Source organism: Oryctolagus cuniculus, chromosome 19, assembly GCF_051225735.1.
Source record: "Oryctolagus cuniculus isolate XC-2025 breed Fujian yellow rabbit chromosome 19, ASM5122573v1, whole genome shotgun sequence".
Lineage (NCBI taxonomy): Eukaryota > Metazoa > Chordata > Mammalia > Lagomorpha > Leporidae > Oryctolagus > Oryctolagus cuniculus.
The window spans coordinates 16,859,939-16,886,107 of NC_142885.1; the positions used below are offsets into that span (position 1 = coordinate 16,859,939).

Below are 26,169 nucleotides of genomic sequence, written 5' to 3' on the forward strand. Positions count from 1 at the left end.
GCACTGTTCTGATCGCTCTGTGTGTTCAGCTGTCCGACAGCACCCACGGGGCACCTGGCCTGGGACCCTCTGTGGTCGCCCAAACGCCTTTTATGAAATGGTCTTGTATTTGTGCAGGGCCCATGGATCCACAGAACTGACCGTGTCGGTCAATCCTTGCACACCCACTGATCTGATGGGAAGACAGAGGCAGGGGGAGGCTTAGCGGCTCATTCAGGTTGCCCAGCCGATGAGCAGCAAGGCAGGAATTCACACCCACCCTCGGGGCCCCGCCTGCTCACCAGCCCGATTCTGCCCCCGCCAGTGGCCCCAGAGCTCAGGGAACTGCCCTGCACTGCCATCCCACGAGGGCCCGGAGCCGGGATTCCTCTGTAGATTTGCTTTCCGAGTATTTGCCTTTGAACTTCGGTCTTGCTTCAAGGCACTCAAGGGGCCAGCAGGTGTTTTTTGTTCCCACACAGGTGCTCCTGGCAGCGTGCCCAATGCCGAGAGAGCCATGCCGGCAGCAAACAGAAGGTAATGGGGGAATAATGAAAAAACCAAACGTGCACCTGACCACAGAGTGTGTGCTTAGGCTCTGGAGGGGCCTCTGCATGATGCTGAATATTAAATTAAACACTAAATTTAATATTAAATCTTCATCTACTTGGAATTCTAGGACTGTATTGGGTCAACACCTTTAAGTTTGTAACGAAGTATTCACAACGTTGTTTGATGCGGTTTGGCCTTTGGTTGATGGGGGAGGGGCTCGGTGGCACACACATGCAGGGCCCTTGACTTTGGTGTGTCCAGGTGTCTGGTCCTCACCCGGCTCCTTCTCCTTGCAGCTCTGGTGACCCCATCAATGTGAAAACCGAACCCATGGAAGATTCTGGTAGGTCCCAACCGATGCTTTCAGAATGAAGTACTTAGTAGGTCAGCATTTAACTCCTTTCTTTCATTTTCCAAAAAATAAAAAGTGGAAACCAGTGCTCTGGTTAACCTCACTTGGGGTCTATTTGGTGAAAAGTCGTATTTTAAGGCCGGCGCCGCGGCTCACTAGGCTAATCCTCCGCCTTGCGGTGCCGGCACACCGGGTTCTAGTCCCGGTTGGGGCGCCGGATTCTGTCCCGGTTGCCCCTCTTCCAGGCCAGCTCTCTGCTGTGGCCCGGGAGTGCAGTGGAGGATGGCCCAAGTGCTTGGGCCCTGCACCCCATGGGAGACCAGGAAAAGCACCTGGCTCCTGGCTCCTGCCATTGGATCAGCGCAGTGCGCCGGCCGCAGCGCGCCGGCCGCGGCGGCCATTGGAGGGTGAACCAACGGCAAAGGAAGAAAAGTTGTATTTTACTCACAAAGGTTAGAAGAAAGTAAAACAAGATATTACAAAGTAACAAGATATTAGGTAACAAGATATTACAAAGTAGATGTATTAGGAGAAAAAATGTTATTTTAGTTATGCTTAAATTACCTGAGTGTGAAATGAGCAAAGGGCCTTGAGTACGCATTTGGAATTATAACATGGCAAATAGAGCCGTGGTCTTCCTCTTGGATACATTTTTGTTTTACTGCCGTCATGCACTGTTGCGTCATTCCTGCATGTTCTACAGCAGGTGCGTTCCTAGGACGATGTCCACTGGGACAAGTCCCTCTGCCATGGACGAGAGGAGATGCCCCTCCACCCCCACCACTCCCCACTTCTCAAAAACAAACCAGGAGGAGGCACCTGGCTCCTGGCTTCGGATCGGTGCAGCGCACCAGCCGTGGCGGCCATTTGGGGGGTGAACCGGCGGAAGGAAGACCTTTCTCTCTGTCTCTCTCTCTCACTGTCTAACTCTGCCTGTCAAACAAACAAACAAAACCTGGGGGCAGGCATTGAGGCCCAGCAGGTTAGGTCACTACCTGGGACGCCCACATCCCTTGCTGGAGTACCTGGGGTTAGTCTCAGCTCTCCCATTTCCTGCCACCCTTGTGGGAGACCCAGATGAAGTTCCAGCCTCCTAGGTATGGCCTGGGCCAGCCATGGGTGTTTCAGGCATTTGGGGGACGAACCAGAAGATGGAAGATATCTCTCTCTTGCTATCAGTCTGTCAAAGAAATAAACCTTTAAAAAGGGAAAGAGAGAGAGAGAGAGAAATAAAGAAAGAAAAGGAAGGAAGGGAACCAGCATTAATTAGAGGGGAACATGTTAAAAGGCTTAGAGTAGAAAAAGTATTTTTAAGCTCAAGTGTTTGATCAAATGATAGGGAAAGACCGAAAGCATTAAACAAGGGGTGCCAGTTCACCGGCTGCTCCACTTCCGATCCAGCTCCCTGCTGTAGCCTGGGAAGGCCGTGGAAGATGGACAAGTGCGTGGGGCCCTGCACCCACGTGGAACATGCAGGAAGCTCCTGGCTCCTGGTCCAGCCCTGGCCATTGCAGCCATCTGGGGAATGAACCGGTACATAGAAGATCTTTCTTTCTCTCTCTCTTTCTCCCTCTTCCTCTCCTTCTCTCTCTCTCCCTCTCCTCCTCCTTCTTCCTCTCCCTCTCTCTCTGTACCCTTTCGAATAAATAAATGAATCTTCAAAATGAATGAAAGGAAGGGAGGGAGGGAGGAAGGAAGGTAATGTAACAAGTATCTAAAGCCAAAACTCAAAAAGGACAAGAGGACGAACATGAACACAAGCTGACTCTCCAAGGGTCAAACTAGAGTTTCGTAACAAACCTCCAGGTATGACATAAACAGTGCAAAATGTAAAGTGAAGTCCAATCTCAGAAAATCCAGCAGAGAAACAAGAATCGGCATCAAGAAGAAGGGGCAGGCACTTGGCACAGTGATTAAGACACCCAGGTCCCCTCTCAGAGCACCCGGGTTGCAGCTCCAGCGTCCGGCTGCTGCAGACCCTAGGAGGCAGCAGGTGATGATGGCTCAAGTAGTCGGGTCCCTGCCTTCCACACAGGAGACCTGGGTGGAGTCCCTAGCTCCTGACTTTGACCTTGGATAGGCCATGGTGGACATCTGGGGAATAGACCAGAGGCTAGGAGTTCTCTCTCTCTGAATCTATCCCTGTCCAGTTAAAATAAAATGTGTTTAAAAGAAGAAAAGAGAAAAGGGAGGATAGAGACTTAGGCATGGATAAACCAGAAGTCAGAATGTCAGCGTCCCTGAGGGGACAGGAGTGGTTAAAGTGCAGGAGCCCCCACAACTCTGGGGAGGGACAGGACCCCAAGTGGACCAGGCTTCTCCTCTGTCTTACTCAGGGGTCCTGCGGCCACAACTGTGGGGAGTTTTGTGCCCACCATGTCCTCAGCAGCTGCCCCGTCGTCCCAGGGTGGTTCGGGGCCCCTTCGGTGGCTCTGGGTCAGTGCAACACAGGCTGACGGCAGGAAGGGAGCCTGCGTGGCAGGGCAGCAGAGCGTGAGCCTCACTACAGAGGTGGCGTGCCTTCAGCCCTAGCTCTTCTCCACCTCCGCTTCCGCCCCAGCTTCCTGCTAACGCGCCTGGGAGGCGGCAGACGATGGCCTAAGTGCTTGGGTCCCTGCCACCAAATGAACCAGTAGATGGAAGATTCTCTCTCCGTGTCTCTCTTTCCTCTCTGCCTTTCAAATACATACTTTTTTTTTTTTTTTTTTTTTTTTTTTGACAGGCAGAGTGGACAGAGAGAGAGAGACAGAGAGAAAGGTCTTCCTTTGCCGTTGGTTCACCCTCCAATGGCTGCCTCGGCTGGTGCACAGCGCTGATCCGATGGCAGGAGCCAGGTGCTTCTCCTGGTCTCCCATGGGGTGCAGGGCCCAAGCACTTGGGCCATCCTCCACTGCACTCCCTGGCCACAGCAGAGAGCTGGCCTGGAAGAGGGGCAACTGGGACAGAATCCGGAGCCCCGACCAGGACTAGAACCCGGTGTGCCGGCGCCGCAAGGTGGAGGATTAGCCTAGTGAGCTGCGGCGCCGGCCCCTCTCTGCCTTTCAAATACGTACTTTTAAAAAATAATATTTATAACAGGTCATATAAACGTATGGGGCATTCAGCACTCATGATAGGGAAAGTGTCCGCAGACCGGGACCCTACCTGGGGATCCTTCCTCTCACTGCTCTTCTCCCCGTCTTTGTTTCTCTCTCCTCCTCTCTTCTTGCTGACATTATTTTACACTGATATAATCTATCATTTCGTAAACCCTATACATAAACTTATATATGTGGATATCTTTCTATTCTTTTATATTTATACTATTTATATTTCTGGGTGTTTTTTTTTTTTTGTAAAGATTTATTTAAAAAGAGTTACAGAGAGGGAGAGGCAGAGGGCTCCCCAAAGGGCTGCAACAGTTGGGGCTGGGCCAGGCCAAAGCCAGGAGGCTGTAACTCCATCTGGGTCTCCCACGTGGGTGGCAGGGGCCTAAGGACTTGGGCCATCCTCTGCTGCTTTTCCCAAGCCATTGAGGGGAGCTAGATCAGAAGCAGAGCAGCCGGGACTTGAACTGGTGCCCATATGGGACGCATGCATCACAGGTGGTGGCTTAACCCGGGGCACCACAGTGGCAGCCTCTATGTGATGTGTATATTTGCATTGACAGCCACGTTTGCCCACAGCGAGAGAGCCCTGGGCTTCTGGCTGACCGTGGTGTTGCTCTATTCATCACCACAGCCCCTGCACGTCAGCCACACCGGTCCTGGTTCTCGGTTGCTGGGTTTGACCTAACATGTGGTTGTTTTAATTTCTGTGGCCTCCCAAGGCATCCCACGGGCAGCGGCGGATGTGTCTATCAAAAAAGAATCGGAAGATCCCAGCTACCACGAATGTCACGCGCAAGGTAATACCGTCTGATCATCACTGTCTTAACGAGTAGAAAAGTGTCCCTTGCCACCCATCCGAAAAGCAGGCCAAGAGTCGCAGAGCCCTGTGTGTGTCTCCCTAGGAATTAGCACACTTGCCCTTTAAGGTAAACACTCTTCCAGTCTTCAGCAGCCCGGCCTGGTCCTCCTGGAGTGTGGGTCTGCACTGTCCTCCCCGAGCGCGTTCCCGAATCCCGCCTGTCCCTCGGTGTCTGAGCAGGGAGAGACGGAGCTGGAGTGCCTGGCCTTCGTCACCGTGGGGCACCACTGGCATCAGACACCTCCAGTGTGCAGGAGGACGGGTGACAGCAAGCCCACACAGTACTCAGGCGCGCACAGGGACCCCACGTCTTGCGTGTTATTTGATGAACTAGACCGCCATGCACCTTGCACACCCATTCTGTCTTCCGTTAGTAGTGTTAATATTAGTGTTATTAAAGAGGCAGTGGGACAGAGACAGAGCACCCCCGGTTCACTCCCCGAATGCCCTCAATGGCCAGAGCTGGGAGCTCTCCCTTGTGAGTGACAGGGGCGCAGCTACTGAGCCGTCACCGCTGCCTCACGGGGGCAGTGTTGGCAGGAAGTTGGCTTGGAAGCAGGACAGGGACCGTAACCCCTGGGATGCAAGAGTCCCAATGCATAGGCCGAATCCCACCCCTGTTCTCCATCTCTGCGCGTGCCTGTGGGCAGAGCGTGGGAAACAGGGTGATTTTTATCCCCCAAACGTGATAGTCAAATGTGAAACATTTGCCACAGAAACCTTAACCAGAATTTTCTCGGAGTGTTAAGTAGCTCTGTAAGTGTTGTTGGGAAATTATTTTTTTTCATCTAAAGGCAGAAAGAAATGAACGCATCTGCTTGTCACTGCTGTCCTGCCCCCCCCCCACTTCCCAAGAGCCTGCTCAGAACCCCCCAGCCCCGAGCGCTTGGTGCAGCCTGGGCTCCCCCTGTCCCTCCCCCCTCCCCCACCCCACACCTCCCAGAGCCTGCTCACAATCTCCCAGCCCCGAACACTTGGTGCAGCCTGGGCTCCCCCTGTCCCTCCCTCTCCCCCACCCCACACCTCCCAGAGCCTGCTCACAACCTCCCAGCTCCGAACACTTGGAACACTTGGTGCAGCCTGGGCTCCCCCTGTCCCTCCCCCCTCCCCCACCCCACACCTCCCAGAGCCTGCTCACAACCTCCCAGCCCCGAGCGCTTGGTGCAGCCTGGTCTCCCCCGTCCCACTCCCAGCCTCCCAGAGCCTGCTCAGAACTCCCCAGCCCCGAGCACTTGGTGCAGCCTGCTGTGTGCTGTTGCTGCTCCCTGAGAACTCCCTCAGCTTAGCCCTGAGCCCGGCAGGAGGACACAGCCCCGCACTCCCACCCAGAGCCCCCAGGCTCGCTCGTTCGGATCCCCGGACACCTGCTTCTGCCCTTCACAAAGACCTGCGTCCCCTCTCTGTCTGAACTCCCATTGCTCTGAACAGTACTGACACGTCACCTCGTGTCCCCGTGAGCATAGGTGACCTTGCTGGAGGGAACCGGCGGATGAAAGATCTGTCTCACTGTCTCTCTCTCTCTCTCTCTCTCTCTCTCTCTCATTCTGCCTTTCAAGTCAGTAAATAAATCTTAAAAAAAAAAAATCTCCGAGGCCAGCGCTGTGGTGTAGTGGGTTAAGCATCCACCTGCATATGGTCACCGGTTCGAGTCCTGGCTTCTCCACTTCTGATCCAGCTCCCTGCTAATGCTCCTGGGAAAGCACCCAAGGATGGCCCAAGTGCTTGGGCCCCTGCCACAACATGGGAGACCTGGAAAAAGCTCCTGGCTCCTGGCTTTGGTCCGGCCCAGCCCCAAGCATTGTGGCCATTTGGGGAGTGAACCAGTAGGTGAAAGATCTCTCTCTGTCTCTCCCTCTCTCTCTCTGTTACTATACCTTTCAAAATATATAAACAAATCTTTAAAAAAATCTTTTTTTTTTTTGACAGGCAGAGTGGACAGTGAGAGAGAGAGACAGAGAGAAAGGTCTTCCTTTGCCGTTGGTTCACCCTCCAATGGCCACCGCGGCCAGTGCACTGCGACCGGCGCACCGCGCTGATCCGATGGCAGGAGCCAGGTACTTATCCTGGTCTCCCATGGGGTGCAGGGCCCAAGCACTTGGGCCATCCTCCACTGCACTCCCTGGCCACAGCAGAGAGCTGGCCTGGAAGAGGGGCAACCAGGACAGAATCCGGCGCCCCAACTGGGACTAGAACCCGGTGTGCCGGCGCCGCAAGGCGGAGGATTAGCCTAGTGAGCCGTGGCACCGGCCAAAAAAAAAATCTTAACAAAGCCAATGAATGTAGCTATGTAGGATCATACTCCATGACCAAAAGGGAGTTTGTGCTGGGAATGCAAGGTTGGCTCAGCAGGTGCAGGTCTAACATCCAAGTCTCCGGTCCCCTCCCCCAACCCCCTTGCCCTTCTCTGCCTCCAGATGGTGCGTGCCCCATGCCCACCTAGTCCCTCCACTATCTTGTCCCGTGAGTGACTTTTCCTGCTCCCAAACCTGTCCGAGTGTCACCCAGATAGGCCACCTCGTGGTAGTAGTGGTTTTTGTTTTGTTTTGTTTTTTTTGGCCATAGGATTTTCTGAGCAGAACTGCAATCCTTCACCCTTTGTTTGTGGCATAGTGATGGGGAAGTTGGCTAATCAACGGGCTGGATTGCCAATCCTGTGCAGCGTTGCCACACTGTGCACCTTGGCTACAGAAAAAGGTTTTTTGCTTTTACCTGTTTGCACATGAGCTGCAAGAGGTGTACTTTGTAAATTTGTTGTTATTGAGAGGCAAATAGACAGACATACCTCCTATCTGGTGTTCGCTCCCGAGGTGCCTGCAAACAGCCACGGCTGGGCCAGGCCCAAGCTGGGGACTGACTCCAGGCCTCCCACACGAGTGGCAGGAACGCAGCCCAAGGCGTGCGCTAGCAGGAAGCAGAGTCAGGACTCAGACCCTGTGAGACGGGTTGCAGGTGCCTCCGACAGCTGGGCCCGGCGCCTGCCCCTGACCCTGACCTGTCCCCACCGTCAGCCCCGACTGACGTGGAGCAGTGTCCTGACAAGGCATGAGAGCACGTGGTCGCCTGTGGACAGCACAGTCTATGCCTGGCCTCCTGCCTGCCACCCTTCACCGCCTCGGCCACGGCTGCTTCTTGGCAGGCAGCGTGAGCCTGGTCTGTAACCTCCCCTGCGTCTTCCAGTCATTGTGGAATCGGTGATTGGCAGGTGCTTCCTAGTGGGCTCTCCTAGGACCACCCACGGGGGCCAACTTAGGAGACTAGCTGTGAGTTCCCCAGCTTGGCCCATCTGGATGGTCTTTCATGCTCGGGCCTCAGTGGCTCTGATGTAAGTCGTGGGAATGGGAATGAAATGTATGTCCCAGCTTGTAGGCAGCCAACAACTGGAAAGCCATAAAGTGGGGCAGGTTCACGTTCAGTCACTCATCGGAGGGAACACTTCCTGTTAGAATCCAGACGTCTGTGTCGCGGCCTTACCATGAAGGGGAAAACATACAAGATTGCCTCCCCCATTTTTGTCCTCTTAAAGAATTCTAGGGGATAAAATCTATGAGGCTTTTTTTTTTTTTTTTTTTTTTTTTGACAGGCAGAGTTAGACAGTGAGAGAGAGAGAGAGAAAGGTCTTTCTTCTGTTGGTTCACTCCCCAAATGGCCGCTACGGCCAGCGCTGCGTTGATCCGAAACCAGGAGCCAGGTGCTTCTTCCTGTTCTCCCATGGGGTGCAGGGCCCAAGCACTTGGGCCATCCTCCACTGCCCTCCCGGGCCACAGCAGAGAGCTGGCCTGGAAGAGGGGCAACCGGGACAGAATCCGGCGCCCCAACGGGGACTAGAACCTGGTGTGCCAGCGCCGCTAGGCAGAGGATTAGCCTAGTGAGCCGCGGCGCCGGCCTTTTTTTTTTTTTTTTTGACAGGCAGAGTTAGACAGTGAGAGAGAGAGAGATAAAGGTCTTCCTTCCATTGGTTCATCCCCCAAATGGCTGCACCGGATTCTGTCCCGGTTGCCCCTCTTCCAGGCCAGCTCTCTGCTGTGGCCAGGGAGGGCAGTGGAGGATGGCCCAAGTGCTTGGGCCCTGCACCCCATGGGAGACCAGAAGCACCTGGCTCCTGGCTTCAGATCAGCACAGCGCTGGCCGTAGTGGCCATTTTGGGGGTGAACCAATGGAAGGAAGACCTTTCTGTCTCTCTCTCTTTCACTGTCTATAACTCTACCTGTCAAATAAATAAATACATAAATACACTCACATCAGGGAGGAACATATGGACAGCACGTAGACGTGATGTCATCTAAGCATCACCAAAGTGTGTAATTCCTCCCACACCTAGCAGGAATCCCCAGACCAGAGAGGGAAGATGGAGGCTCCGCACGTGACTGGTTTATTAGGGCAGCTCACATACGGGCATCCGGACGGGGCGGAGCGGAGGCCTGGTCGGAAGCTGCAGGGAGGTTTCCCAGGCAGGGCAGCAAAAGAGGAAAGATGTGGTCCATTGACGGGTTGCACAGGGAGACAGGGTAGGAGCTTATTCCCCAGCGGGGTTTCACGTGGGTTCAGGAGCCAGCCTCTCAGGCGCCCTGCTGGTCTTCCTGGCCGTGTCTGGAAGGCTTGTGAGAGCACTCATGCCATTGTGGCCAGAGAGTGGCGTCCGCGGGGCCAGCAGGTGGTCAGTGTCCCTTGGAGTGAGAGGTTCAAATGGAGGAGTGGGGTGGGTGTGGTGGTGCAGCAGGTGAAGCCGCCGCTTGGGCTGCTCCCATTCCACATTCAAGCACCTGCCTCAAGTCCTGGCTGCTGCTTTTCCCATCCAGCTGCCAGCTAACGCGTTCTGGGAGGCAGGAGATGACGACTCACATACTTGGGCCCCTGCCACCCACGTGGGAGACCCAGATGGAGTTCCTGGCTCCTGGCCCAGGTCTGGCTGTTGTGGGCATTTGAGGAGTGAATCAACAGATGGAAGATTTCTCTCTCTCTCTCTCTCTCTCTCTCTCTCTCTGTCAGTCTGTCTTTCAAATAAATAAACTTGAAAAAAAAAATGGAGGAACAAGACCGTGGATGGCATCGCTGCGGTTTGTGGTACAGTGTCCTGAGCAGGACACAACACCATGTAGACAGTGTTCTGGCCCAGAATGCAAAACCTGACACTGCTGGGGGTGGAAATGCTAGGTGCCCCTGGAATGTGGGCGGGAACATGAGGTGGGGGGGTCTCTGTTCTTTCAGAATGTCAGTGGGGTCGGGCATTTGACACAGCTCATCCAATTTCGCTTGGGACGCCTGCATCCCATAGCATAAATCCTGGGTTTGAGTCCTAGCTCTGCTTCCAGTTCAGCTTCCTGCTAAGGCACACCCCAGGGAGGCAGTAGTGATGGCTCAAGCACATGGATCCCTATCACCCGTGTAGGAACTTGGATTGGGTTCCAGGCTCCTGGCTTCAGCCTGACCCAGCCCCAGCTATGGCGGCCATTTGGGGAGCGAACCAACAGATGAGAGGTCTCTGTCTCTGTCTCACTGCCTTTCAAATAAATAAATAAATACAGAAATGAATTACGGTTCGCTCGGGATGTCATCACGATACTGGTGTAGCACTGAAGGAAGAGCGCCCCCATGTGTGGCTTGTACACACTGCAGCGTTTGCACAAGGGATTCTACTGTGGCTGGAATGGACTCAAGTCCCGGAGGGCACGGGGGAGCAAGCGCACATAGAACAGGGTTACACGGGCTGACGGGAACGTGGGCCTCACGGCACCTGCTCTCTGCTTCGGCATGCTTGGAAATTTCCAAAGTAAAAAGGAAACATAGGAAAGGATTGTTTGCATTTTGTTTCAGGGAGTAAAGTACTTCCTGTGTAGGCGGATGTTAAGTTGTCTGCACGGTGTGCAGTGGTTTCTTTGTAAAATGTCCTTTATCTCCTTTTGTTACTTGGTGTTTATTTTCTTTGCAGGGGGCCTCCATTCTTCCACAGGCCACGAAGTAATGGAAATGGAATTACCAATGGAAGGTTAGAAAGAGGAAGCGTCTTCTCTCTCCCTCTCCTGCTCTTGCTTTCTCTCTCTCCTGTTTAGATTTTCCAGTTTCTTGCAGTGGACCCTGTATTCTGTTACATACGCATGTTTGAAATAAAGAACAAGACTTCAGGCACGCCTGCCTTCTAAGGAAACCAGTTGAGGTCTTGTCCTAAGAGTCAACATCATACATAGACCTCTTCTTTTTTTTTTTTTTTTTTTTTGAAGATTTATTTATTTATTTGAAAGTCAGAGTTACACAGAGAGAGAAGGAGAGAGGGAAAAAGAGAGAGAGAGAGAGAAAGGAAGGGAGGGAGGGAGGGAGAGAGAAAGAGAGAAATGTCTTTCATTCGCTGGTTCACTTCCCAGTTGACCGCAATGGCCGGAGCTGCACTGATCTGAAGCCAGGAGCCAGGAACCTCTTCTGGGTCTTCCACGCAGGTGCAGGGGCCAAGGACTTGGGCCATCTTCTACTGCTTTCCCAGGCCACAGCAGAGAGCTGGATAGGAAGAGGAGCGGCCAGGACCCAAACTGGTTGCCCATATGGTTTGCCGGCACTGCAGGCAGAGGCTTAACCTATTACACCACAGCGCTGGCCCCTGAACCTGAACTCTTAAAGGGATTGATGTGTGTCTAAAATCAGATTCATAAACGACCTTCCCTCTGCACACCCAGAGCCAGTTCATGGGTGGGATAATGTTGCATTTAGGAGCTTCATCCGTCTGAGACGGTGACAAGTGCGGGACCAGACCCCGTGGGGATTTCCCCCCCTAGTGCAGGCCGCTGGTCGGTGGTCATTTTCAGCTGTTGTTCCGATTGGCAGTGGGGTGGGGTCTGATGTGCTTTATTGTGAAACGTGACTCTAGCAGCCCCTGGAGCGACTGCATTGACCTTTATTTTTCTCATCAACTCTCACATTAATGTGATATTGATACAAAGAACAGATCCAATGTAGTACCTAGATACCAGTCTAAGAATATAGGCCGGCGCCATGGTTCACTAGGCTAATCCTCTGCCTTGCGGCGCTGGCACACCGGGTTCTAGTCCCGGTCAGGGCGCCGGATTCTGTCCCGGTTGCCCCTCTTCCAGGCCAGCTCTCTGCTGTGGCCAGGGAGTGCAGTGGAGGATGGCCCAGGTGCTTGGGCCCTGCACCCCATGGGAGACCAGGAGAAGCACCTGGCTCCCGCCTTCGGATCAGTGCAGTGCGCTGGCTGGGGCGGCCATTGGAGGGTGAACCAACGGCAAAAGGAAGACCTTTCTCTCTGTCTCTCTCTCTCACTGTCCACTCTGCCTGTCCAAAAAAAAAAAAAAAAAAAATTCCCTGCATCCAACGCTGCTGTCCCACCTGCTTCAGTCCTAGCCCTGGAGCGAACACCTTCCTCCTTTTCCTTAGTGAGAGCCAAGCTCCGCCATGCCTGGAACCATCAGTTCCATGGTTGTGGTTCTTGTCTGCACTTGATCTTAGCCAAAAGGCCGGGAAGCGATGCGGTTCTTGTCTGAATTCGCGGAGAGCTGTTTGTTCCAGTGACGACTCTGCCCCAGGGATGTGAAAGTGAACAGGCCGAAGGTGTGAGGACTTATCTGGGGGCTCTATCCAGTCACGGTGAGACTTTTCCCGGAGGGCAGATTCTTGCAGCCTGGCTGGGCACCATGCACCAGGATGCGTAGACCTGCGTGGGACAGGAGTCATGGGACCACGCCCCGCCCAGTCCTTGCTAAGAGCACATTTCTATGCTGTTTGCTGTATTCACGTGGTTAGGAATCAGGGAATCAGATCGTCAGAATTTTTTCCCCCTTGTTTATTTATTTATTTATTTATTTATTTTTTTGACAGGCAGAGTGGACAGTGAGAGAGAGAGACAGAGAGAAAGGTCTTCCTTTGCCATTGGTTCACCCTCCAATGGCCGCCGCGGCCAGCGCGCTGATCCAATGGCAGGAGCCAGGTATTTATCCTGGTCTCCCATGGGGTGCAGGGCCCAAGTAATTGGGCCATCCTCCACTGCACTCCCTGGCCACAGCAGAGAGCTCGCCTGGAAGAGGGGCAACCAGGACAGAATCCGGCGCCCCGACCAGGACTAGAACCTGGTGTGCCGGAGCTGCAAGGTGGAGGATTAGCCTAGTGAGCCGTGGTGCCGGCTCCCCCTTGTTTAAAGATTTACTTATTTGAAAGGCAGAGTGACAGAGAGAGAGAGAGAGAGAGATCTTCCATCAGTGGCTGGTTCACTCCCCAAATGGCCCCAGTGGCCAGGGCTGGGCCAAGCTGAAGTCAGGAGCCTGAAACTCCATCTGGGTCTCCCATGTGGGTGCAGGGGCCCAAGCACTTGGGCCATTTTCCACTGCCTTCCCCGGCACATTAGCAGGGAGCTGGGTCACAGCAGGTGGCTTAACCCGCTGCACCCCAACACCTGCCCCCGGACTTTGTGCAGAACGAGGGCAACAGCTCCATTTCGCGCCCCAGCTCCCGGCAGCCAGCAGTCTTCAGGTTTCTGTGCATTTGGGTGGCTGTAGGTAGCTCGCTCATGTGGGTGGAATCGGGCAGTGTTTGTCATTGTGACCGTCTGATGTCACTCAGCATAAAGTCCTCAAGGTTCATCCGTGTGCAGCCGGGGATGCGACGCTTCTGTTTGCTTATTGTTGTGTTTTGTTTCTTCTTCCTCATCTGCGTCTTCCAGCCGCTCTGGGCCCCTGCCCTGATGTGGGAGACCCAGGTGAAGTTCCATACTTCTGGTTAGCCTGGCCCAGCCCTGGCCATCACGGCCACTTGTGGAAGTGAACCAGTGGATGGAAGAGTCTCGTCTCTCTCTCTTACTTTCCCTTTCAAATAAATAAATCTTTTTAAAGTGAGTTAATCTCTCTCCAAGTAGGACTTTTTAAAAGATACTTGGTTATTTTTGTTTCACTTTTATTTATTTTCATTTATTTAGGAGAGAGAGAGAGAGAGATCTTCCATGGGCTGGTTCACTCCCCAAATGCCCACAACAGCCAGGGCTGGACCAAGCTGAAGCTAGGAGCCTGGAACTTAATCCAGGTCTCCCATGTGGTATCAGGGACCCAAGCATTCGAACCATCACCTGCTGCCTCCCAGGGTGTGCATTAGCCAGGAGCTGGAATCAGGACAAGAGCTAGAAGTCAAACCTGGGCACTCCGATATCAGATGTGGGCCTCCCAGGTGGTGCCTTAAACCATTACACCAGATGTCCACCTTGTACACTATGTAAAAGGCCAAGATATGCTCCTTTGCTGGGGGTGGGGGCAGCAAGCTGTGGGTATATGAAGAGAATACTTAATAATGGAGGTTGGCTGGTGCCATGGCTCACTAGGCTAATCCTCCGCCTGCGGCATCAGCACCCTGGGTTCTAGTCCCAGACGGGGCGCCGGTTCTGTCCTGGTTGCCCCTCTTCCAGTCCAGCTCTCTGCTGTGGCCCGGGAGGGCAGTGGAGGATGGCCCAAGTGCTTGGGCCCTGCACCCGCATAGGAGACCAGGAGAAGCACCTGGCTCCTGGCTTCGGATCGGTGTGGCGCGCCAGCTGCAGCGCGCCAGCCATAGCGGCCATTTGGGGGGTGAACCAACAGAAGGAAGACCTTTCTCTCTGTCTCTCTCACTGTCTAATTCTGCCTGTCAAAAAAAATAATAATAATGGAGGTCATTTTAGAAATTTTTTTTTTCAAGATTCTACTCAGCCGGTCCCTCCAGAAAGAAACAAGGACCCCGAAGCGGACGTGAAAATGGAAGGTCAGTGGCCTGGTCACAGTCACTTGGATCCTTTCTCAGAGCATTGTCGGCAGGAGGTGTGCGGTGGGTCTTGGTGCGCACTAACAACTCCAGCAGCCCCTCTGCTAGGACCCAGTGCTCGGGGCGTGGCAGGCAACGCAGGTACGCCATGTGAGCTTGCACTGGTCCCAGAAGGTCCACACTTCTCGGTACAAGGGAGGAAAGACGGAAGGGGGTAGATCAGCTAGGTGGTTTGCACAACTGCGTGGACCTGATTCCTCAATCGTGGTAAAGCCAATTGAGTTGATTGCAAATTCTTCAGAGACCACACAGTCCCCGTGGGTCCCTGTCCACCAGTGGCGATTCATAATAATTTATTTATTTATTTGGAAGATAGACAGAGGCCTCCCACCTACTGGTTCACTCCTCAAATTCCTGCAACTGCCAGGGCCGAGCCAAGCCCAAGGCAGGAGCCTGAACTCCATCCAGGTCTCCTCTGTGGATGGCCAGGGCCCAAGCACTTGAGCCATCATCTCCCAGCATGCACGCTGGCAGGAAGATGGAACTATGCACACAGCCAGGGCTTAATGCCAGGGAGTCCGATGCAGGATGTGGGAGTCCCAAACAGCGTCTTAACTCCCTTGCCAAACGCTCATGCCTGGTTTTATTATTTTTGAGAAATTTCTTATTGTCGTCAGCACTTTAAACCTCTCGGCTGCTGACTTGTCAAAGCAATGCTGGCTGTGGTTCCTGCACGCCCCTGACGGCGTCACCACCCCTTAGAGCTGTCCCTGCAAAGGTGCCAGCGGTCATGGGTCTCTCTTCAAAAGTTTTTTTGTTGCTGTTTTCCACAAAATCCAACATGTCCTTGAAAAATGTGGCCTCTGGTTCTATCCTTGGGGTCTGCGCTGCTCTTCCTGTGGCCCCACACCCTCATTCCTGTTGCACGGTAAACACCCATGACCTTGAACTACATCCAGCTCACTCCTGACAGATGGAGGAGTTCCTGTTTAGCCAAAAGCCAAGGCTCACTGCTCCAGAGCAGGGAACGCGGGGTTTGGGTTCACAGGTACTGTCCTCCCGCTGTTGGTTGATTGGCAGTTGTTGGCACCTGTCCCACCCAGACGTGCTGCTTGTTCCGCCACCTGGTTCTGCACTCGCTCATGGGCTGCATGGAGTCATGTTCAGCCTCCCCTGAGTTTCCAATCATAGAGATCCCACCTTCCGTTTCCTGTTACCTCTTGGCCTGCAGACCCAAAACATCGAGCCCCACAGGAACAAACGCAAAGCAAAGTGCGAGGCCACAGCTGACTTCGTTGCGAGATGTTGGACTTGGATTCAGCTGAATTTATGTGGCATGGTCGACATGGCCATAATGCTTGCAGCTAGTACTGCAAGATTTTCTGTTAATTAATAGGATGTTGTGTCATTTGATTTTAATATAGGGTGGTGTTTTTTTTTTTTTTAACAGATTTTTTAAAGTGTATTTATTTATTTGAAAGGCAGAGTTGGGAGAGAGAGAGAGAGGTCTTACATCTGCTGGTTCACTCCCCAAATGGCTGCAACAGCCAGGGCTGGGCCAAGCCAAAGCCTGGAGCCTAGAGCTTCATCCTGTTCTCCCACGTGGGTGCAGGGGTCCGAGCCCTTGGGCCGTCTTCTGCAGCTTTCCCAGGCGCATTAGCAAGGAGCTAGTTGGGAAGTGGAACGGCCGGGACTTGGACCCCTGCCACACATGTGGGAGACCAGGATGGAGTTCCTGGCTCCTGGCTTCAGCCTGGCCCAGCCCTGGCTGTCCCGGATATTTTGGGGAGTGAACCAGCAAATGGAAGATCTGTCTCTCTGTCACTCTGCCTTTCAAATACATAAATTGTTTTAAGAAAAAAAAAAAAGGCTATGTTATTCAAAACACTTACAAACTAGTATGTCCTATGTGTTTGGTTTGCCATCTGCACACTTGTGTAAGACCACGTCCAACCATTAGAACAGCCCCTCCTTATCCACGGGGCGTAGGTCCCAGGACCCCCAGCGGGCGCCAGAAACCACAGAGTGCTTCCTGTATGTCCATGCCCATGATATAGTTCCATTTATACACTAGGCACAGAGGCTAACAGCTGTGCCTCATGAGAAAACAGAGCGACTATAGTCTCTCCCTCTAGATACCCTTGCCCTCCTTGTGATGACGTGGGAGGGCGCAGGTGCACGGCGTGGCACCAGCTCCTCCCCCAGGGCTGCTGGAACACAAGCCCTTCCCCGGCGCCCCCCCCCCCCCCATAGCTGAGATCCCACTGCACACCAACGGGGCCGGGCGTCCGTGCAGATCCACCAAAGGGGTGGTTCCCCTCCAGGGAGGCTTGCAGTCTCGCTGTCTCAGAGCCACACATGCTCTAAAACTGAGTTGTTTTCTTTCTGGAACTTTCCACACAACAGTTTCAGACCACAGGCAACCGAGACCGTGAAACGCAAAATCATGGATAAAAGCGTGCTACTCTATGCACGTGGGGACCTCTCTCTGTCCTGCCTTTTAAATAAATGTTGGAACATTTAAAAAAAATTTTTTTAAGATTTATTTATTTGAAAGAGTTAGAGAGAGAGAGAGAGAGAGGTCTTCCATCCATTGGTTCACTCCCCAGATGGCCACAATGTTCGGAGCTGCGCCAATCCGAAGCCAGGAGCCAGGAGCTTCTTCTGGGTCTCCCACACGGGTGCAGGAGCCCAAGGACTGGGCCATCTTCCACTGCTTTCCCAGGCCACAACAGAGAGCCGGATCAGAAGTGGAGCAGCCGGGACTAGAACCGGCGCCCATATGGGATGCTGGCACTGCAGGCCAGGGCGTTAACCCACTGCGCCACAGCGCTGGCCCCTAATTTTTTTTTTCTTTTAATACAGTCTGGGCTTCTAATCAGGGTGACACTTGACCTGTTTAGAGGAGAGTCAGCCTCGTGTTCTGTGACTTCTGACCCCTGCGCTCTCGTCTCATCTCTGCTTTGTTTTCTGCAGACACACACTCATCCAGCATTGGAAATTCCGCAGCAGGCGTGGAAGAGCTGAACATTGTTCAGGTCCCTGTCCCAGGTATGGACGCTCCGTGTAGCTTTGTCGTAATAGGTCCCTGTCCCAGGTATGGACGCTCCATGTGGCTTTGTCGTAATAGGTCCCTGTCCCAGCTATGGACGCTCCATGTGGCTTTGTCGTAATAGATCTCTGTCCCAGGTATGGATGCTCCGTGCGGCTTTGCCGTAATTCGTGACGTTGCAGAGCCCAGAGTACACACTTTCCCTTCTGACCGAAGCGTTTCACGACATGGCGCTGGCTTTTGCCTCGTCCGTCCTGACAACAAGGGGAGAGCAATGCAAAAACACAAAACAGCCTGCAGCTTGCCGTGCACTAAATATCCCACTACTGTCGGGCACCGTTCGTCAGATAGACTGCTTCTCCTGGCCACATGAGAGCGTCTGTCTGGGAGATTCCGGCGGCCGGAGAATTGGGACTGGGGCCACGGGGTGAAGTTCATTTGCTGCCCGTCATGAAGTACTCTCCTTTTCCACCTGTGTGAGTGTGAAAACACATCTGGAAAGACGGGAAAGAATCCAGGCACAGAGACGGTCAGGGAAGGAAGCAGAGCTAAGGGCGGGAGAGAGGCGAGAGACGTTTCCACACGGTGCTTTATGCCTGTGGGGGTTGGAGCCATGTGTTTGCTTCAGCTATTCAAGATCCAATAGAGGCCGGCGCCACGGCTCACTAGGCTAATCCTCCGCCTTGCGGCGCTGGCACACCGGGTTCTAGCCCCGGTCGGGGTGCCGGATTCTGTCCTGGTTGCCCCTCTTCCAGGCCAGCCCTCTGCTGTGGCCAGGGAGTGCAGTGGAGGATGGCCCAAGTGCTTGGGCCCTGCACCCCATGGGAGACCAGGAAAAGCACCTGGCTCCTGGTTCCTGCCATCGGATCAGCGCGGTGCGCCGGCCGCAGCGCTCCGGCCGCGGCGGCCATTGGAGGGTGAACCAATGGCAAAGGAAGACCTTTCTCTCTGTCTCTCTCTCTCTCACTGTCCACTCTGCCTGTCAAAAAAAAAAAAAAATCCAATAGAATCAGATTTCTTCAAGTGCTGGAAACTATCCCCACCTAACTCATTTCCTTCACTTGTCGTATTGCGTGGGCTAAGATTCCTACCGAGGTACCATGGACATCCTTGTGTTGCGGGATCTTGAAAAACGTTCCCTAAGGTGGTGTGAAGTGTGCTTGTCTGGCGTCATCATTTGGAAAATTCTCCGTCATGTACAATGGCTTCCACTTGCAAATTTCCAAAACACTTCATTGTTGCTCAGAGCAAACTGAATGAGAAGCTGGGTAACCTACCTGCCCATTGCTAACAAGCATTTCTTCCAACAGCTTTTTTGTTTGTTTGTTTGTTTGGGTGGGGGCCGGGGGCACATTAATAATCCTGGTTTGTTTATTTGTTTCATTATTTTAGACAATGAGAAACAGAGAGTGTCAAGCATCGAAAAGATTAAGCAGCTAAGAGAACAAGTCAATGACCTCTTTAGCCGAAAATTTGGTAAGTTTTTGTATTGTCACGTATTCAGAATTTATATACCTGAAATAAAATGAAAAAGATTTATTTATTTGAAAGGTAGAGTTAGAGAGAGAGGGAGAGACAGAGAGATCTTCAGTCCACTGGTTTACTCCCCAGATGGCCACAACAGCCGGGGCTGGGCTAGGCTAGGCTAGGTGGTGGCTTTACCCATGACACAACCTGGCCCTGAAACATTCTTTTAGAAAGAAGTATTTCATAAGGCTGGCGCTGTGGCATAGCAGGTAAAGCTGCTGCCTACAGCACCAGCATCCCCTATGGGCACCGGCTCCATTCCTGGCTGCTCCGCTTCCCATCTAGCTCACTGCCAATGCACTTGGGAAAGCAGTGGAAGATGGCCCAAGTGTTTGGACCTCTGCACCCAGATGAAGCTCCTGGCTCCTGGCTTCAGTCTAGCCCAGCCCAGCCATTGCAGCAAATTAGGGAGTGAACCAGCAGATGGAAAAATCAATCTTTCCCTCTTTCTCTCCCCCACCCCTTTTTCTCTCTAACTGTACCTTTCAAATAAAATAAATCTTTAAAAAATACATGTAAGTTTTAAAAAGCACATTTCATTTAAAAATTTTGTTATATTTATTTGAAAGCCAGAGCAAGGGACCAATACACCTCCTATCTGCTGGTGCCCTGCCCAGGTACCCAATCCAGCCAGGGCTGAGCCAGGCCAAAGCCAGGAGCCAGGAACTCCATCTGTGTCTCCCTGGTGGATGTCAAGGACCCGATACCTGAGCCGTCAATGGCTGCCTCCCAGGAGCGGGGCCAGGATTCAAACCCAGGCACTCGGAGGTGCAGGTGGGTGCCCCGAGCTGCATCTTCAGTACCACCCCAGTCATGATCAACATTAGTGTACATTTTTACTAAATAGATTTTACATGGAAGCACTAATAATAATAATAACAACAACAATAATAGCTGTCTTAGACTTATGAAGTTCTTATCTTGGATGAGTATATTTTTTGTGCCCGGTGTGTGGCTCAATCATTTAATCCTCACAAAAGCCTTCAAGGATGATATTATGGTCATTTCTACCAGGGTCCTTCATAAAGCGTGTGGATAAATGGAATTAAAGTAACTGTATTGGGGCCGACGCTGTGGTGTAGCAGGTAAAGCTGCCACCTATGGCACTGGCATCCCGTGTGGGCACTGGTGAGTCCTGGCTGCTCCTCTTCCGATCCAGCTCTCTGCTGTGGCCTGGGAAAGCAGTGGAAGATGGCCCAAGTGCTTGGGCCCCTGCACCCACATGGGAGACCCAGAAGAAGCTCCTGGCTCCTGGCTTCAGATCAGCCCAGCTCTGTCTGTTTTTGCCATTTGGAGAGTGAATCAGCTGACAGAGCGCCCCCACCCCTCTCTCTTTCCCTCCCTCCTTCCCCCCCTCCCCATGATTCTGCCTTTCAAATAAATCTTTTTTTTTTAAGTTAGTTTATTTTGGTGCAGAGATTTTCGAAATCCACACATAGATTTTTTTTTTTTTTTTTTTTTGACAGGCAGAGTGGACAGTGAGAGAGAGAGACAGAGAGAAAGGTCTTCCTTTGCCATTGGTTCACCCTCCAATGGCCGCCGCGGCCGGCGCGCTGCGCTGATCCGATGGCAGGAGCCAGGAGCCAGGTGCTTTTCCTGGTCTCCCATGGGGTGCAGGGCCCAAGCACTTGGGCCATCCTCCACTGTACTCCCTGGCCACAGCAGAGGGCTGGCCTGGAAGAGGGGCAACCGGGACAGAATCCGGCGCCCCAACCGGGACTAGAACCCGGTGTGCCAGCGCCGCTAGGCGGAGGATTAGCCTAGTGAGCCGCGGCGCCGGCCCAACACATAGATTTTTCATAATGCACATTTCCATGAACTTGCCTCTGCATGGATTTCCAACATAGTTTGCACCAAAATAAAGCTACCTTCTGATTCCATTCTCCATGAGCTTTCTGAAAAGTCTGGTACCTCATGGATGGAGACACTGGTGCCTGCTTGACTCGCACCAGTGTCAAGTCTGTCATGGGACGGCTGAGAGTGGAGTAATAACAGGAGGTCCCCAGGGTTGTCATGGCCCGTGAGCGATTTTAAAATCTTGGTGTCAGAGATGAGTTGTGCGGCAGGTGTTTGGGACAACCACCAAGGTGCTGGCTGAGATACCCGCATCCCATACCCGAGTGCCTGGGTTCTGATTCCACCCTGGGAGGCAGCAGGTGTTTGGGAATCTCCCTGCCATCCACGTGGGAGACCCAGATGGAGCTCCTGGCCCTGGCTGTTGTAGGCATCTGGGGAGTGAACCTGCACATGGGAGACCCTCTCTGTGTCTGTCTGTATCTCTGCCTCTCAAATAAATGCAACAGCTTCAGAAAGACCAGGCGTGGCTTGGGGCAAGCAAGTGAGAAACTCCGCCGCATGTCTCGTCACAGGTGAAGCGATCGGCGTGGATTTCCCCGTGAAGGTCCCCTACAGGAAGATCACCTTCAACCCTGGCTGCGTGGTGATTGATGGCATGCCCCCGGGGGTGGTGTTCAAAGCCCCCGGCTACCTGGAGATCAGCTCCATGCGGAGGATCTTGGATGCCGCCGAGTTCATCAAGTTCACGGTCATCAGGTGAGTGAGCGGCCCCCGCTCAGCCAGGAGAACCAAGCCGGTTGGCTCAGGGCAGCTTGCCCCAGCAGGTGCCCCCCGCCCCCTGCCCGGGTCCCTGCAGTCCCACTCACTGTAGCGCCCCCTGCTGCTGAGCGTGGGTCCCTGCTCCCGTTCCGTGGTGCCCGCTGCACCCGGCACAGAGGTGCCACTCAGCACCTAGCGCTGTGCTCACCGATGTCTCTCTCCCTGCAGGCCGCTGCCTGGACTTGAACTGAGTAATGGTGAGTGTCGCATGCAGAGAGAGCCCCCCCCCCCGCCAGCCCTCGCAGCACCATCCCCAGCCCCGCAGGGGTCTCACTTCTGGAGCCGGGAGCAAAGTGCGCATGCGGCCCTCTGTCTGAACTTGACCTTCTCCCGCGTGTTAGGAAGCTGTTGCTCCATCGCCTGTGCAAGGCTCACACGATAGTCTGATGACGCTGGCAGCCACCGCATAGCCACAGTCACGGTGTATGAGTTTGGTCGATGGTGCCTGCCTGGCCACCCAGCGCACACGGCACCCTCAACTGTGACCTCACCTCTTCTCCCTGCACCTGCCCTACCACACCCCCAGCCGGTTCTTTCCACTGTATTTTCTGGGAGAGGCAAAGAGAGAAAGCTCACTTCCACTTGTTCATCCCAGGTGCCTGCAAAGACTAGGGGGTAGGCCAAAGCCAAAGCTGGGAGCCGGGAACTCGACCCTGATCTCCCACTGTGGGGGAACAGGGACCCAAGAACCTGAGCTGTCCTCTGCCACTTCCCAGGGTGCGCATTGGCAGGAAGCTGGAGGTAGAGCCACAGCCTGGCCCCCTCTGGTACGGGATGTGGGTGTCTAGGCCAAATGCCCGAGCCCACTCCCCCAGCTGGGGCTCCCAGCAGCCCTGCAGTGCTGGGGTTGAGCTCTCCCGGGGCTGAGCACCCTGCTTGTTAAGAGTTCTCAACGTCCAAACCCAACACGGCCCTTACAAGGGGGCAGGTGCTCTCGAGGGCGGGTGAGACCAGCGGATGCGGCCATGCCCGCTGGAGTTTGAGCCACCGGGGAGCCTCCTACTTGACAGTTTGAAGGCCAAAGCGTTGTTTTGCCATGCTCAGTCCTTATCTGCCCGTGCAATGACCGGTTTTGGTATTTAGTGCTTTTATGGAGGCGCCCTTCCACAGCATCAAACCCACTTGAGTCGCGTGTGCAGCTCAGCGTTGGTTGCCAGCTCGGTTTCAGCCTTGCACAACTGCCCCCCACCCCGGTCTTACAGCATTGGAGGAGGAGGAAGCCTCCTACCCACTGTCAGTCACTTCCCGTTCCCGCCCCTGTCTCCTGGCAACCACCCGTTGACGTTCTGTCTCCAGATTCCCCTGCGTTTTCTGAAGTCCCCTTCTATATCTGTGTATCTTGTTTACCCGCATGCTTCTTTAAATTTGAGACGCCGGCACGGTGCACGGTGCACGCTTGAACTCACTCAGCTGCCCCCCACCCCCACACCGGTGTGCCACGCCCCCTCCCGATTGCCACGCCCCTCCCAGCCCAGCTGCCACACCCCTTCCCAGCCACACCTCCTTCCTCGCTTAGCCACACCTCTCCTCGCCCAGCCCATTCAGGACGCTCCCTAGCCACGCCCCTCTCCGCCCAAAGCCACACCCCTCCGTAGCCACACCCGCCGCGCCTTGCCACGCCCCACCCTGCAGCCCCCTGGATTTCGCTCCCCGGGCCTTCGCCGCCCAGCTGTGTCCTCACCGCCGTGTCTCTCTCCCAAGTGGGGAAGCGGAAGATCGACCAGGAGGGCCGCGTGTTCCAGGAGAAGTGGGAGCGGGCGTACTTCTTCGTGGAGGTGCAGAACATGCCCACGTGTCTGATCTGCAAGCAGAGCATGTCTGTGTCCAAGGAGTACAACCTGCGGCGCCACTACCAAACCAACCACAGCGAGCTCTACGACCAGTACACGGAGCAGACGCGCGACGCCAAGCTGCGGGAGCTCAAAAGGGGGCTGCGCCGGGGGCTGCGCCAGTACCTGCTGGGGGCGCCCGAGGCCGCGGGGCCAGCCGGGGCCGGGGCCGGGGCCGGGGCCGGGGGCGGGGCCGGTGGGGCGGGGGTGCCACCAGCGCCGCCTGCCGAGGACGTAGCTGGCGGCCTGTGGGAGAAGCTGCGGGAGAAGATCCGGGCGTCCGTGGCCTACTCGATCGCCATCGACGAGATCACGGACATCAACAACACCCCGCAGGTGGCCCTGTTCATCCGCGGCGTGGACGAGAACCTGGAGGCCTCGGAGGAGCTGCTGGACACGGTGCCCGTGACCGGCAGCAGGTCGGCGCAGGAGACGTTCGTGCGCGTGGAGAAGAGCCTGAAGAAGTTCAACATCGACTGGTCCAAACTGGTGAGCGTGGCGTCCACGGGCACGCCGGCCATGGTGGACGCCAGCGACGGGCTGGTCACCAAGCTGCGGTCCAAGGTGGCCGCGAGCCGCGGAGGGGGCTCGGAGCTGAAGTCGGTGTGTTGCATCATTCACCCGGAGTCGCTGTGCGCCCGCAAGCTGCAGATGGACCACGTCATGGAGGTGGTGGTGAGCTCAGTGAACTGGATCTGCTCGCGGGGCCTGAACCACGGCGCCTTCAGCACCCTGCTCTACGAGCTGGACAGCCAGTACGGCAGCCTCCTCTACTACACCGGCATCAAGTGGCTCAGCCGCGGGCTGGTGCTCAAGCGGTTCTTCGAGTCCCTGGAAGACATCGACTCCTTCATGTCGTCCCGCGGCAAGCCGCTGCCCCAGCTGAGCTCGGGGGACTGGATCAGAGACCTGGCCTTCCTGGTGGACGTGACCACGCACCTCAACACGCTGAGCCTGGCCCTGCAGGGCCACTCGCAGCTCGTCACGCAGATGTACGACCTCATCCGGGCCTTCCTGGCCAAGCTGTGCCTGTGGGAGACGCACCTGGCCCGGAACAACCTGGCCCACTTCCCCACGCTGAAGTCAGTGTCCAGGAGCGAGCGTGACGGGCTGAGCTACCTGCCCAAGATCGCCGAGCTGAAGGCGGAGTTCCAGAGCCGGCTGGCCGACTTCCAGCAGTGCGAGAGCGAGCTGGCCCTGTTCCGCGCGCCCTTCTCGGTGACGGTGGACTGCGTGCGGGAGGACCTGCAGCTGGAGGTCATCGACCTGCAGTGCAACACCCTGCTCAAGGCCAAGTACGACAAGGTGGGGGTGCCCGAGTTCTACAGGCACCTGTGCAGCAGCTACCCGAGGCTCCGGGCCCACTGCGCCAAGGTCCTCTCCATGTTCGGGAGCACCCACATCTGTGAGCAGCTCTTCGCCATCATGAAACTGAGTAAGACGGAGTACTGCTCCCAGCTCAAGACAGCGCCCTGGGACTCCGTGCTCCACGTGGCCACGTAAGGTAGGACGCCCCAGCCCCGCGTGGCGGAACCCTGGGCGTCGGGTCGCAAAAGGAGAAAATCCACTACGAGGCAGCCCCATGCTTATTTGTTGTTGTTGTTAATTTTTCCCCACTTGGAAATGTCATTATTTGCGGTACCAGGCCTGTCTGTATGATGCGTTATGCCTCCTCTGAGTTCAGTAAAAATCCAGAGAGGTTTAGTTGTTTCTCCGCGAGGTGACAGCCTTGGGCTCAGCCTGTTCCGTTCTTCCGTGTCGTCTGCCTGAGCCCCAAGGGCTTTGGATGTCCAGAAGTGTCAGCAGAGAAACAGACGTGTGTGTGTGTGTGTGTGTGTGTGTTCCTTGACAGCTGCATGTGCCCACGTATGCCCCTCCCCTGTTCTCTCGGGGTCCCATGTGCGTTCTAGCGTGTTGCAAGTCTGACCGGAATCGGTTGGCGGTGAGTCACACACATGGTATCCCTGTATTACCTGTCTCCCCCTTTACGGGAAACCGGAAGGAAACCCAGCCTAAAATAGAAAACCCCCAAAACAAGTAACCTAGGCTACAAAACACAGAGTAAGTGGAGGCCGAGGTTCTCTTAAAAAAAAAAAAAAAAGGGGCCGGCGCTGTGGCGTGGCGGGTTAACACCCTGGCCTGGGCGCCCGCATCCCATGTGAGCACCAGTTCAAGACCCGGCTGCTCCACTTCCAATCCAGCTCTCTGTGGTGGCCTGGGAAAGCAGTAGAAGATGGCCCAAGTCCTTGGGCCCCTGCAACCGAGTGGGAGACCTGGAGGAGGCTCCTGGCTTCGGATAGGCAAGCTCCAGCCGTTGTGGCCAATTGGGGAGTGAACCATTGAATGGAAGATCTCTCTCTCCCTGCCTCTCCTCTCTCTGTGTAACTCTGACTTTCAAATAAATACAAAACAAAACAAAACATGGGGCTGGTGCTGTGGTGCAGCAGGTAAAGCTGCCACCTGCAGTGCTGGCATCCCATACGGGTGCGCTGGTTCTAGTCCTGGCTGCTCCACTTCTGATCCAGCTCCCGCTGTGGCTTGGGAAAGCAGTAGAAGATGGCCCAAGTCCTTGGGCCCCTGCACCCGCGTGGGAG

The 26,169-nt window shown here is 54.7% G+C and overlaps 1 protein-coding gene across 5 annotated transcripts in view; it reads left to right on the top strand.

The window, feature by feature from the left end:
- Positions 1–25,279, top strand: part of LOC100339432 (general transcription factor II-I repeat domain-containing protein 2B) — a 51,489-nt gene extending 26,210 nt beyond the window's left edge. For 3 of the 5 annotated variants that reach the window (XM_089321975.1, XM_070064505.2, XM_070064506.2), the window contains 10 exons: positions 462–516; positions 828–874; positions 4,692–4,769; positions 10,758–10,814; positions 14,489–14,551; positions 17,528–17,602; positions 18,996–19,079; positions 21,500–21,683; positions 21,915–21,943; positions 23,448–25,279. In XM_089321975.1, the coding sequence (XP_089178101.1) occupies positions 462–516; positions 828–874; positions 4,692–4,769; positions 10,758–10,814; positions 14,489–14,551; positions 17,528–17,602; positions 18,996–19,079; positions 21,500–21,683; positions 21,915–21,943; positions 23,448–25,078 (2,303 nt within the window). In that variant the 3' untranslated portion in view covers positions 25,079–25,279. The remainder of the gene's footprint in view (positions 1–461; positions 517–827; positions 875–4,691; positions 4,770–10,757; positions 10,815–14,488; positions 14,552–17,527; positions 17,603–18,995; positions 19,080–21,499; positions 21,684–21,914; positions 21,944–23,447) is intronic. The other 2 variants (XM_089321976.1, XM_089321977.1) reach the window with 2 other exon arrangements.
- The last annotated feature ends 890 nt before the right edge of the window (positions 25,280–26,169 follow it).